The 14,967-nt window shown below is 37.4% G+C and overlaps 1 protein-coding gene across 4 annotated transcripts in view; it reads right to left on the reverse strand.

Annotated features, from left to right (window-relative positions):
• Nucleotides 1-9,268, reverse strand: part of HNRNPR (heterogeneous nuclear ribonucleoprotein R) — a 17,535-nt gene extending 8,267 nt beyond the window's left edge. For 3 of the 4 annotated variants that reach the window (XM_010178292.1, XM_010178291.2, XM_010178290.1), the window contains exons 1-5: nt 9,105-9,268; nt 6,684-6,802; nt 6,150-6,257; nt 5,347-5,460; nt 44-220 (exon numbers count right to left, since the gene is read on the reverse strand). In XM_010178292.1, the coding sequence (XP_010176594.1) occupies nt 44-220; nt 5,347-5,460; nt 6,150-6,257; nt 6,684-6,802; nt 9,105-9,261 (675 nt within the window). In that variant the 5' untranslated portion in view covers nt 9,262-9,268. The remainder of the gene's footprint in view (nt 1-43; nt 221-5,346; nt 5,461-6,149; nt 6,258-6,683; nt 6,803-9,104) is intronic. The other variant, XM_010178293.1, reaches the window with a different exon arrangement.
• Nucleotides 9,269-14,967: the final 5,699 nt, after the last annotated feature.

Below are 14,967 nucleotides of genomic sequence, written 5' to 3' on the forward strand. Positions count from 1 at the left end.
GCTGCTCACATTACCGTGTCCCGTCTGAAGATAAGTTACTCACCAGTTTGACTGCTTCCTGTGCTGCATCTTTACTACAAAAGGTAATGAAAGCGTAACCTCTGTTTTGACCAGAAAGAGGATCCATCATGAGGCGCAGATCCCAAATTGGTCCAGCCTTCTCAAAGAGTGGCACCAATTCATCTTCATACAAGTCTCGGGGAATCTTACCAACAAAAACCTAAAAAGGAAGAGGACACTTAAACACAGCCTTTTCAGAAATCCAAACTTACTTTTAAGAATTTGGAAATTCCTGAAAAAGGAAGTACACTACAACATAAACAGTGTGGCCATCACTGCAGTCAACGTTACTGTGTGTCCTACTAAGCCTTCTGAACTTCCTGCTGTTAGAACCATGTTTTACATACGGAAAACTTGGTTTTGTTATTTATATTGAAGAGGTTGTAAATTTCCACCACTGAAGAGGTAAATGGTTCTTACCTGGTTATAATTTGGCAATTAAAAACAAAGACCTTACAGACTATCTAGTTGGCTATCCTATATTAAAGCAGGCCAAGCACTTCCTTGTTCTTGCAGTATTTTCGAATTAGTCTGTACCTCTATCTTCATTAGAAAGCTACAGAGACAGAAAAAAAAAAAAAATTCTACAAAAGTCCTTAAAGTGCCCAATGCACACTTCCCACTTCTAATATACACTGTAATACCATTTCTAGTCTGTATTTGTTTCAGCTTCCACCAACTGAATGTTTTAATACTTGTCTGAGAAAATCTGAAGTCCTCACGTTTTTATTCCTTACATAGAGCAGTGACAATAAACTTTGATAAAGTTTTGTTAAGGAGTTTAATCTCTTCAGTTGAGGTCTACCCTCCTCCAAACTGTTTAATCAGAGCAGCTCTCCTCTGAATTCTCAAAATCTCTGAATTGCTAATACAAGCAACACATTCCGAACACTCATTAAGATCAAATTCTATTTATTTTAACTTCAAATATTTTTTGTGGAAAAAAAGCTAGGAGGAGTCAACCTTTTCCATCCAGGCAAGGCCTTGCCATAGTCAATCTGTCAGTGAAGTCTAAGCAGGTAACTCCAAAACTGAAGACACTCAGAACGCCCATGTTAACATTGATATTAAAAAACCCACGAGGAGAACGTGATGACCCCAATTTTAAAAATGTGGAACACAAATTATTATCCCCCAAAGGAAAGCTAGAACCTTTAGATGTTTTTTTACATTATCCAGATGTTCCTGAAATTCAGTTTCAGAATATTTCTTTCACTTAGCTTAGCCTTTCTCAGTTAGTTCAGTTTAATCCTGAAAGCTTCTGTTTCCTCCTTCCTTTCCAGTCTCTTCGGCTCACTCTCTACAAACCTTAGACCACCAACAATTGCATGAGACTGCTACTACACTTCAGTTCTGGTGATACTCTCTAGGAGTTAGTATGAGAAACAGAATTAAGGATTTAATTTGAATACATTCACAGCTGACCTATATTCTAGAGTAACTTCCATTTATAACAGAAGGACTAGATAACTCCGTGGGAGTAATTCACATCTAAGTGAATTTTCTTTGAGTCAGTAAACTTACTATGTTACTGAACTACAGGATGAATACTAGAGATAACAAACACCGGTGAACATCTTGCAAGGGTTAGATGAAACATCTGCAATGACTTTTTTTTTAGATATGTTGATAAGCTTGAAAAATGAAATACCAAAGAATGTAAATACCAGACATCTTGTTTCATTTGTTAGATCCACAACAAGAGCACTGTGATAAAACTCTGGAAACTGGCAGTGAAGTACCAGTGAAACTATCTAAGAGATCTTGTCGAAGCAAGATGCAACTGCATAACTTCTGGGCCTTTGCTGGAATCACTGAGCATTAGACTTACTTTTTCCAGTTCTGCTTCCTAAATGACCTCTACAAAGTACTCCATTTTACTTCTTCCTTATTTAGAAGGTTTTAGAGGATTAATTATGAAAAGTCTTAACTAGGAAAAAAAACTCAGTTTCAGTTTCCTGAACAACTTTGCAGAGCATTATTGAGGGGTGCAATCCACTTCTGCGCTCTACATGATGCGTCCCTTTAGTTATTTCAACAACCGAGCCTCTTCTGCTGCCATTGCAAGCAACAGAAGCACAATGCAGCACTGCAAGAGCTTCTTCAAAACCTCTCTCCTTTTAATAGTGTTCTTCATGTGCTTTGCAGTTAATTTTTCCTAAATGCTAACTACTGTAGGCTGCATCTCATCCAAATCTACAATCTCCGTTTAAAAAAAAAAAAAGTGCAAAAAAATTTATGGAACAGTGCACAAACCTTTGAGCCTCCACAGTTCTTCCATCTGGGTACTAAATCCAGCACAAGCTTTTTTTTTTAGTTCAACTCCTGCAGTTTATTGTACCATTGCTTCTTAAGTTAGTTATTGCAGTATCTGATTCTTCCCATTCAATTTATTATGGACAAAAGCAGTGAATTGCCTCAACATCTCCAGTAATAAACATTCTCCCGACTGCAAGTTAGCCTCACAGCCCTTTCTGACTTTTTCTTACAAATTCTGACCACGCACCCACAGAGGAGCAGATGCAACAACAAATTATCATTCACAGAGCCAAAAGTAATTCTGCATTAAGAATACCAGCATTGCTTGCATATACACTTTAGCAAAATTATAAACCATAATTAGCACAGAGCGAGTGCACTTAAGCAGAGCTTGATAAGCTACGCAAATCATCAGTTACTATCTTTCAGTTCAAGGACCCATTCTAATTATTCTCCCTCACCAAGGAATTTATTTTTCTTCATGCATATGAATATTCTCTTTAGAAATCCTTACTGTGATGATTCTAAGCATCTCCCTGATGGTATACATAAAAGCTTCAGCATTTCAAAAAAAAAAAAAAAAAATCTATAAAATTAAAAGCATTCTAGAAGTTGTCCATTTTCTTAAATCTAATCTAGTGGTTTATTAAAAAAACTCCAAAAGAACTCCTGTATCAAAGACTAGTCACAACAGTGTGACTGAGAGTATTCAAAGTGTTTACAATAAACTACAAAACAACCCACTAGGGACCAAAACCTTGCAGAATAGGTAAGCACAGCTCGAGTATTTTCATAACCAAACTGAAGTTTGCTCATAGCTTACTAGCAAGATGCACGGGTTCAGTCGTCACCCTGAATTTCACAGTGTGCTTACTGACTAGACTTTGTCATTTTGGAGGGGGGAAACAACCTTTAAAATGCTTCTGATCATCTTTAAGAACAGCTGGTGTAACAGGAAGTAAGAAAAAGCAGAAAAAAAAAAAGTGTTAGACATTTTAAGCAAAACAAAGGAGCACTGTACAAGGCCCTTGAGGATAAGCAGTTATCAGTGTTTGTAGATGCCAATGACAAAGCCAGTGTAAGGAAAGAAACACCCAAATAATTGTTTCCATTCTCATCCAATAAACACTCCCATAAACAGGTCTCCAAGTATCAACATCATGTGGCCTCACTATAAGCAAAATGCTTCACATTGTAGCAGCAAGTCCTTAAATAAAATGAATACTTGATTTAACAACAAATCCTATTTCAATTATTTTCTCCTCCAAGCTTCTGCACAGCTCTGACTACTTTGACTTTATTACAGAATCACATTCCAAAAAGGTCCAGCTGCTCTGAAAGCCCATCTACCTGGCCTCTATCTTCTTGAAATCAGTAACAGTACCTGGGTATCCCTAAAAACCAGATGTTTGCCATTACTGGCATCAGGGACAGCTCTGTCATCAACAGATCTGAGCTGGCACAAGCTATGAGAGCTTCAGTATTATTTAAGTAAGTTTCAAACACAGAAGATTAATTGCCACAATCCAAAGGGATACATCTTGTGGTTTTTTTCATATTTTTACTCACAATATTAGAAAAGGGGCATTTGCACGCCTATACAACCAGAACTATCGAGGACAAAAGAGAAGTGGTTCGCAAAAGCTTAAGGGGGAAAAAAAATAGAAAAAAAGAAAGGGGAGAAAAAAAACCACAAATAAAAAAAACCAAAACACCCACCTCATTCTGGGAAAAAAGTGCCACAATAATCTCCAGTCACCTCTGTTTAAACACGCTCTGCCTAGTCTACTAAATCATAATAACATGTTTAAGTTGTTGATTACTATGTCTCAGAGTTCAACAGCAAGAGCTAAAGACTAAATTTAACAAAGCATACACTAGTTTCAGCAAGGTGTTCAGCATCCAGCCAGTCAAACCAAGCAGCACGTCTAAAGCAGTAATTGGGTCTTTAAATCCTAGAAGATGTCAGCAATAAATTAACTTGTAGAGGTATGGTTTCCACAACTAGTTGGCTAAGTTTTGCTACAGCCTCTAATGCTGGTTCACGGGAGAAGCATTTATGTTCTCATCTTAAAGGAGTTTCCACAAGTTATCCATTCGAGCAAGCTTCAGAAAACTTAAAAGTATAAAACCATACCCTTAAAGAGTATGAAAGCACAGCCAACTTTAATGGCTTTCCTGTGACTTCCTAAAGAGGCTAACTATCACCGACAGGACAAAATAGTTAAGATCAGTCAAGTATTTTCAGTCATCAATAGAACAGAGCAGTTCAGTTGGAAGTGATCTACAACAACCATCTAGTCCAACTGCCTGACCAGTTCAGAGCTCACCCAAAGTTAAACCATATTATTAAAAGCCTTGTCCAAATGACAGGCTGGGGGCATGGACCACCTCTCCAGGAAGCCTGTTCCAGTGTTTGACCACCCTCTCTGTAAACGTGTCATAATGTCAATGAGGAATAGTGCAATTAAATAACACTTTATACAATCACATAATCACCCTGGCAACACCAGGGTGTTTGCCTGGTTACCAGTCAGTACCAACACCACTGACTTGGTAAACAACTTCTAAGCCACCTTTCTGAATGCAGAAATGCAAAAATTTACAAAAGGAAACAACCTACATGGACTCTTTTAGTGTGGTAGTTTCACCATCAGTCCATGCAAGCAACAAGAATGTTTTCATATGCTATACAGCTGAAAGGTGACCAATGAGGGTATTAAATGATGGACCACAGGCTTTAGAGTAGACCATGAAGTCTGGTAATTTAATGATCTATTTTATGTTTTAAGAAATTTCATACAGCATTTCCTAGTATACTCCTCGTCCTTTTCCCTCCTCAACCTATTAATCCTGTCTTTTGCAGTATACTGAGGAGTAAGAAAGACTAAGACACACAAACACAGAAGAATGCTTTCCTCTAAAATACTTTAAACTTTCACTTGTAATATAGTTTATTTTCAAGTATTTTTTATTTACCAGTTTGCACAAACATACAAAATAACAGACTAGTCTGCATACACTAACCTCTGTTCCAATGCCAGGCTGTACACCAGAATATACAGTATCTGGAGGAGGGCCCCCATATTTCCTCTGTCCTGTGGTTACATCCAAAGTGTAACCAGTCCTCTCTAGCAAAGCCTGAAAAAGAATTGCCACATTAGTAATGGGGGGGAAGAGGATAGTGGGTTAAAATATAAACAATAAAAAAGTGTCCTAAGATAAGCTTTTCCTGGTCTGCTCCTTGCCACATTTGATAACATGCACAGACAGAACCTACAGAAAAACCCTGTTATTGTGGGCACTTAAAAAACCACCACCACAAACAGTAACATTTGTTTTATACTACAGGGTCACTGGAAGAACTCGTTTTTCTCTTCCCTTATTTTCCATTTTATATGTAGTATCCCAAGAACTCCACAACACCAGGCAATTCTTTTCACCCACTCTGTACTAGTTTTTTGCAAACTGAAGAGTTTCTTAATATACTAGTACCTTGTTGAAACGTCCAATCAGTCTCAACATAATTTTATGAGTGCATAAAAGCTTTAATATAAAAGGACAACTATGACAATTGTTAAACAGATATCAATGTTTTCAAAGACCTTACATAACATGAAGTTCATGCATTTTGGCAATTGTGTAACCAGGAAGATGTGCATTTCAAACACTCTCTTTTCCATCTCTATCACGCATACATTTCTTTAAAGCCAAGTGTAACTATACTTATCCAGGTAATACTAATGCTTTTTAATACCCAAAATTACTTGAGTCTGCATACAGGTAATATATCAGGTAGCACAGAATAATCAATACTCTCTAAATGTTACCTTAATCTTTGCTTCATCTGGTCCCTTCGTTGATTCCTGTACTTTGCTGCCTTGTTTCTCTCTTTGCCTGTAGGTCTTCATAACTCCACATAAAAATGCACTTTTGTTCTGTAGATACAATTTACAAAATAATTCAATTGTGCATATGAAAAGCCCCAGGAATCCACTGAATCTTACACTCCATACCATGAGGTCACTATATCAAGCCAATGCAATAAACAAAATGCCAAAAGAATCCTCTAGAAAAATATAACAACTAATTGAACAAACTTGTCAGACTGAAAACATTGTCAGATTCCAGGTAGTATTTTTACCTTATTTTCTCAACAGCACGCTCATTTTTATTATCTGGCAGCTTCTGCTTTGCACTCAAATACCTACACATTTAAGGCAATTTTTAACAGGCTTGTGATTTGGGTTTGAAAAATTAGAATACAGCAACATCAATGAATTTCTAAGTTACAACTCCCCTGTCAATAGTGCCAGAACACTATTTATACTTAAGTGCTCACACTCCTGGAGCTCTCACCTTACCTGTACATGCGACAGGTCACTTTCTTTAAACTGCTGTAATACAGAGAGGGCTCCTTCTTCATTAAATTCCCTAAGAGCATCAATTGCTCTTTCATCAAGATCGACATAAGCTACCAACCCTAAAAGTTAAAGATAAAGAAGTTACAGATTTCTATTGAATTTCACACAAACTAAGAACTATGCAGTTTGCTTTTAAAGTCAAAAAGTTACATTCCATAGTAACAGAATTATACATTTAATATAACTACATATTCCTACACAAGTATATGAAAGAACATGAGTACAACAATGAAAAAAGTTAAATTAAAATGTATATACCTAAGCACTAACTGACGTGCAAGATTATACCCCATGTATAACAGTTTTCTAACATTCAGGAATCCAATCTGCTGCATAAAAAGCAGTATTACACACCAGAGTTTGAAACAGTGAACCCTGGCTCACTTGTAATAATTTGGCTTTTATTTGTTTGTCTTTCCTTTCACACTTCTTTCTCTCAAATGGAGCTGTTCTAGAGTAAGCTAACATGTGAACGTTACAGGTATTCTATTTTACATGAAAAAGGAGCTACCTAACTGATGATCAAATACTTATGAAGCTCTATGCCACAAAATATGAGGAAGTAGAATGGTTTGTTCACTCTTTCATCCAACTTCAAAAAGTAAAAATCAGTGGGCTTCCTGTATGTCTAAAACATTTTTTTAATTATTTTTTACTCATTTTGTTGCTCTATGCAGTTCAGGAGCCAGAATTCAAAAAGGTATTATTTCAAGCCCTGCTATGTACCCGAAAAGGCTAATGTTAACTTCACAGGTACAGACTCCCCCAAGAAACACTGGACCAGTTCTGAAGCACTTTTTCTATTTAAGGATCTTCACAGGTTATTTCTTCCCTTTCGTAATGCACTTGCATAAGCTGTGGAGCGTGAGAAGTACAGACTAAGATTTGCACTTTTTAAACTACACAGCGAAACTTAGCACAGATACCAAGAGCTCCATGCACTTTGCAACAGCTTGATCTCCAAAATTCACAGATTATTTCACTGCTACTTGATTTTAAAAATGCACAGTAGTGCCAAGCCCAAGGACTACATTTCAGAAGTGATCCTGCAATTGGAAGGCACCTGTAACTTTCATGTAAGACCTCATCAGATTAAAAATCCCAAAGTTCAACCCCAAATTTAGCTTGGGTGTCAAAAGCAGTTTGCTTCACTGACAAACCCCTGCACAATGCAAACATCTTCAGTGGCATTAAGGAAGTGTGAATAAACGTTTTCAGGTTACTCATGCAGTGGAATTACACTAGGTAGTCAGGTTCTGGGCTGAAAAGCTTTCAAATCCCTTGAGAACTCACAACACAACCTAACTGCAACACGTGTTAGAGCCCCACAAGTTCCTCTGCCCAGACATTTACACCTTCTCTCAAACCATCAAGTGCACATCATCGTGACCCACAGTTAGAAAGTGCATGTCTAAAGCCAATAAAAGCTGGTAAAGGCTTGACGAAAGCTCACTGTGAATGACTTCCAAAAAACATCATCCACGTGAGCCAGAGCATCATACTGGAGATTGGTAAGGTATTGGTTTTGAACTGCCTTCACTTGATCAGTGGAATTTTGAGTCTTTTCAACAAAAACTGTCATCTTGCCACCAAGGCATTCAAGGTCAGTGCATAGAGCATTTCTACTGCTTCTTGTAAATCTGTTCACAGAACACACTCTAAAAAGGAAAAGGAAGCCTCTGTCTATAGGTCAAAATAATAAGGGGGTTACAAAAACAAAATAGAAAAACTTTTGTATATATAGAAACCTCTCTAGTAGTTGCGGAGACCACTTGCTACCAGCAAGGTATTACTTGATTTGCTAGATAGCTTAGTCCTCAACTTTGCTGAAAAGTAGTTAGTGTCAAACTGAACATTTCGGTGTAATAACCAACATGGATTGAACTGTCCACTCAGAACTAGAGAGAACAAAAAATCCACAGGCAGACTCAATTCAAATGTAGTCCCAGGCAAGACAAGCTAGTTGCTTCCCTCACTAAGTCACCTATCCAGCCTTTGAGTGTTTAAGAACCACTGTGAGGAGTTGACAGTAGAAAAGTAAAAGCAAAATGATGATTCGGATTGAAGGAAAAAAAAAAATGTACAGTTTAGTATGCTCAAACATACATCTTTATTTGACAACGTCTAAGAAACTAGTGCTCTGTGCCCTAAAGCAACTAAGATATCACATACAACACTAAGGATGTGTCAAGTAATTAGTCAATGTCAAACCCAATTTGCCTTTAGGGAAGTCAAAGTAGCAAAACATTCAGAGCTACACAGATCAAAAACAATGAATTTTTAAACCTTAATCTATAAAAATTTGAAAATGGTATGCCCTCACTTTCATAACCAATCAGAAACAAGAAATGCATATTATACCTGTCTGAAATATTTCATCAAGTCTCTCTGCCACCTTCTGTGGGAGGCCTGCCTCTATCAGTGTCTTGTAGTGTTCTGTGTGAGTTACACTGGAAGTATCCATTGGTTCTTCCTCTTCTTTTAACTGTACCGCATTACCATTCACCTGATTAGCCATTTTATTATGCTGCTGGAAAAAATTCAGGAGCTATATTACAATAAGCCAGAAATAACTAGTTTGTAGGACAATGCATGATTTATCTAAACTAATTTGTATACATGCTGCAAATGACCTGTATCAAAAGTTTTATGTAATACTTTTTGGATGCAGCTGATCTAAGTTTCAAAAGAAAGTACAACCCTTAATACTGTGGAAAATGTACATGGAAGAACTTACATATTTTTTTAAAAAAATGTACTTCATGTACATAACGATGTCTAAACTTTATCTGCTGATTGTCAGTAAGTTAACTGGTTACCATAGCAGCTAGAATGTACTGGGACATGATAATAACATCCTTCAATGAAGAATCAGAAGAGCTAGTGCTATTTACATTTCCCATTCCTCTACTTTTAAAACAATCATTTAAAATTTTGTGAACACATAACCCTGCAGGGTAGTGTAATGTATAAAAATGCCAACACTTGTTTGCTAATTTTTACTTTCTTAGCTTGTTGCCATGTCTTCCTTCAAACCCAACATGCTTAAGAAAACTAGCCAAACGCTTTCTTACAACACTGTCAGAACTCAGTAAGGACAGAAAAATTGCACTCTAACGCACACTATAATTTGAAGCTGCAACAGAACCGTTTCCATTCTTTCAGTTTTACTCAAATATGAGGTCTACAAATCACAGCTACTTTTTTTATAATATATAACGTATTGGTTTAAAAGGAAGCCATGACCGCAGCATCTTCAGTTCTCATATTAATAAAAAACTTGCTTTAAGAATTAACAAACTGATTCCAAATATGTGCACTGATAAATGCACAACTATCTTCTCAGACAATTCCAGCGGGCTTTGCCCAATTCATTAAAAACAGTTACAATTTCTCAATTAGCCAGCCAGCTGCCATTTAGTACTCTCAAATAAAAAGGCTGACAAGAGACAATTCAACTACCCAGCAGAGAACATTAAGATGATCAGCTGTTAAGTTCAGAAACGAATGAGCCTCTGGCTTTAAAAGATAGGGAAGACGTTGATGATCAGCAGTGAAATGATAACCAGATAGACATAGGCAGCATGGTTGGAGCAATGCAATTAAGTACTGGAACACAGGTATGAAGATGATTCAAGAACAGGGGGGTTTTTTAAAAAAAAACCGCTGAAGCCTCAAGCTATTTACTATACTGCAAAATGAGTCTCCAAAGATCCCACACCTCTAACAGTCACTTATGTACTCGTCCCTGCTAGACTACAGCTCAGGATGTTTTTGGAAGATATCCTATGAAGATCTGCAAGCTTGAGCAAGGAAAAAAAATGATCATTTTTCTTCAGACAGAAAAGTAATGATTTTACTAAAGCTGTCTTGACTTGAAGGGAAATTTTAGAGAGATGTAACACCGCCTCACATTGTTTCTCTGTCAGATGCCACTTAGTTATGGAAATAGTCAGCAAAAGAAAGGAAGTTTTTTGTAGCTACATAGTGCATATATATATACACACACACTCCACTACTTGACAAAGAGAAATTGCTTTCTAACCAATTCAGTTTACTTAAAAAGCAACTGTGACTATCACCTAATTACATAAGAAACAAAATGCTACCTGAAGACTACAATAATGCTTAGCTATCGCTACAAGTATTAACTGAACGCTCAAAACACTAACTGAACATGAAATTTATTTAGGTTACAAAAATTCTAGGAAGCAAAAATTAGCTAGATGTTGGATTGCTACATAGCCTCTGCGAGATCTCAAATTTGAAACAGTGCAGGGTAGAGGATGATTAGTTAAACTGAAAATGCTTTGGGTACAGTATCATTCTAAATTCCTCTTCTCAAAAATGCGTAAGGTGATTACACACAAAAAAAAGATATATAGAGGGGTTTTTTGTTTTTACTGCCTTACATATATTGTCTTCTCTGTATGCAAAAATTACACCACTAAGAACTGTGAAGTTAAAGCCAATACGTGAACACAGAAAAGTTATTTGAAAAAATTACAAGTACCTTCTAAACTTCATTGGCTTATGGTGAGGCTCTTGGACATTATTTTTTGTTAACCCAGATTAGCTTTCAAATGTCACACACCCAGAAGACTGGCACCACTCTCCATGTTGCCTATAACTGAACCCAAGGTTGACAGCTATTGTGTCCAGGTAGAAACACCTCATCTGCAGCTCAATAACCCAAACTTCTGACAGGCAACATCTGCAGCCTGACAGCATGAAAAGGCATCTGCTTTTACCACAAACATACACCAGTGTGTGGAGCAACATCTAACCCCTAAGTATCTGATTACTACACAGCACCACAGCTGATCAAATGCGGTTTTCAGTAGGCTTTTGGACAATGCAAGCTAAGGCTCCGCATTTTAATTCACTAGCTGTATGGTTTATTTCTGCTTAAGAATTCTTATCCTCATAAAGAAGTGAAGTCAAATGCAGTGCACACTCACCAGGCAGAAAAGTTCAGTTTGGGTGTTCAAATTCTAGCTACTTCCTGTCACACAAACTTAAAATACTTTCTTGAAGAAATTTACTCTGGAAAGTTTTTATGGGACATAGCTGTCAAAATATTCAGGTCTCAACAGCATCCAGAAGAAATACATTTCTTGTCACAGTTATAGTAGATTCCCTGAAATCTGATATTAGAATGACTTTTCTTCCTGAATGATCACCAACAAGTAAAATCACATCTCTTACGATACTGAATCTGCACTCCGAGTCAGCAGAGATATGTGAGTGAAAGTCACAGCTGAGTACGATTGTTTAGCTCTCCCTCCAGATAACATCAGCTAGATGTAGCTATCAAGAAAAATATTTTTAACTTAATTTTATCAGTAAGGAAAACACACAATGGTTTCATTATCATTTTCTTCTCTTAAAAAATAATGTTAAAAGCATATTAGAGAAAGGGGAGTGATATCTATGTCTGCATGCGCAGTTTGTCCATGTGACTCAGGCTCGAGAGGTTTTCACCTGCATTAAGTAACTCAAAAATCTAGAAAAGAGGGAGACTGGTTGAATTGGAAAGATTTTAAGTGTGGATTATAAGTAAAGGATTATGTATATTAGTATGTGTGGGATATGTATTTGTTTTTAAAACATGCAGAAATGGATGAATTTATAACGGTGTACACAAAAACGTGCTTACCAAATGAGCAGCAGTAATAAATACAGACTGGGGGCGACTTTCCAGAGACAAGGAGAATTTCCTCTGGTGCCCGAGAGGTTACCTAGCTTCACCACCTCAGAACTGTGTGTGCAGGGAAGGGGGATGATTGTTTTGTTTCAAACTTCACACTCTTGTTGTCAACAATTTTTTTCTGAAGACTGTGAATACTTAATAGTATAAAACATGTTTTTAGCCATCTACTGTCTTTCACCTAGAATTCCTGCATCTCAAAAAGTAATCTGCCAAGTGACTATTCCCTTTTTTAAGCTCTAATCATTAAGACAAGTAAGATATTAAAACTACAGGTGCTTCTAAATTACCCAGGAATAAGTTTCTTTTTCCATGTTTAATAACTCAAATGACTCAAATAGTAATTTGCCTAGAAAATAAAAGAAAATAATAAAATTAACACACACCTGAGCCTGATAACATATGGCATCTTGAAAACAGAAACTTGATCTGAGCCTCAATCCAACAATCACTGATTAAACAGCCATGATGTTACTATTCTCTATTTTATACCATGCTTCTAGCCAAGGTTGCCACCCACAGACTATCTAAGTATAACTCCATCCAATTAATTATAAATTCACAGTCTAGTTAACTCAAAACATGCTTAGTAACAGTTTAAATGAGCAGGAATAGCAATTTCTGGCAAAGGGACAATATCTCAAACTACCATAACCAACTTCACAGTGACTGTCCATCAATACTGCTACGTAACTTCCAATTTCACGAAGGAACTAAAGGTGTTTAGCTCAGGTGTACAGGAAGCACAACTCCCTCCTACAGAACAACTGCACCAAAGTCATTCCACTTGCTGATGTTACTATTCCTTCTGATGTATTACCTGTGTCAAGCATTTACGTTACACCACATTAAGCATAGCATTGAGAGGAAGGCTTAGGGGCTAGTTTTGTTTGGGGTTTTTTGTTTTTTTACTTAATGACCCACAAGAAAACAAATGTAGTCCCTATAAAGATATGCCTTACACTTCAGGAAGGTTCTTGTCAAAACAGGAAGATAAAAAAAAAAACACGAGTGAGGGGAAGACAAGAACTCACATTAAAAGACTGGACTGGGGGCTTACTAAAGCCTCACTTGTTCACAAACATTACTGGCACATCTCCGAGGGCTGTAACAGCCATTTCTTTTGTACCATAGCTTATTCACTCACAGCAAGTACATTTTAATAGCTTAATTAAAATATACTGTTTATTAGCATGAATTACAAGACAACTTGTTTCAAAGTTATCACACCCTGAAGACCTTTACACATTAGCCAGGTATGCACACTAGCCATTCAGTGACAGACTATCTTTACAACAAAGCATGGTTAGCACCCTCACCCCTCCAGCACAGAGTTCTCAGCCTTTCCCACTCCATAACCACATGGAATGAAAAAAGCTGAGAACCTCCATCACGATACTAAGCAAGAGACTAGTACAGCCCATACAGAAACTACACTTCAACATCTACACAGGTGTCATCAGGAGGTGACTTCACCACAACGGGTGAGGGAGGTGCACATCAGTGCCATCAAACAAAGCACAGACTGCACCAGCAGCTGCTGGGGTTTGCTAACCTGAGCATGCTGGTTTCTAACTGGAGTTGGCCGTTCACAGCTCATCTGGTTGTTTGGGTTGTACAGAACACCACTCCAGTTCAAAGCAACACTTCCAACAAAAACCAGCTCTGTTCTGACAAATTTACCCTCCAAGAATTTTTCGCATCTTTCCCTGTGAAAGCAGGGAGTGTTGCTTTTTTTGACAAAATCAGTAAGTCGAGCGTTAGTGGGAGGCTCAAATATTATTCCAACAGTGTTCGTATCTAGACAGACAAACCGAGAGGTAAAGACATTAAGTACTCATAGGAAACACAGTTCCTTCATAATAAAAAAATATTAAGCAGACTCTACTAGCTTGCAAACACCACAGTCTGCATAGGTCTAAAAAAAAAATTACACTGCAAGATGCAGAATTCTGGTTAGATTGCCTTTACTTTCAGAAGACATAAAAAAAATCAGTGTTATACAGTATAATCTCAAAGGGGGGGAAAAAAAGAGAAAAAATAAAGCTTCATGAGCATTCTGTGCAGCACACACACATCACTGCTGGTGAGATCCTTTAGTGCAGTATAGGGGGGAATCCACACAACTTTTTCAAAAAGTTCAGTATAACTTAAGTACACAATTAGTCACGTCCAAAAACTGACAGGTAACAAGGTCACTAAGACCCAGTAACCAGAGCCTCATTTGCAGAATAACAGTAACAACAATGTAGTTAAGCAAAACTTTTGAAGATTATAAAAGATCATTTTAAAAAAACAATGTCTTAGCAACAAAATTCTGATTAATTTCTCCTTCGAAGCATTTGACAAGCGTTACCCTTTCAACCAAAGTTAAAAGCACGAAGCTGACAGCTGTGAGCAAGTGCAGCGCAGTTTTCCCTCCCTACACCCAGCTCTTATCGGAAAATCCCCGACACACGACTGGAGACGGACAGCGCTGCCACAGCGATGCGTTCCCTGCCCAACGCCGGCTCC

The sequence above is a fragment of the Antrostomus carolinensis genome, unplaced genomic scaffold (genome assembly GCF_000700745.2).
Source record: "Antrostomus carolinensis isolate BGI_N321 unplaced genomic scaffold, ASM70074v2 scaffold14221, whole genome shotgun sequence".
Classification (NCBI taxonomy): domain Eukaryota; kingdom Metazoa; phylum Chordata; class Aves; order Caprimulgiformes; family Caprimulgidae; genus Antrostomus; species Antrostomus carolinensis.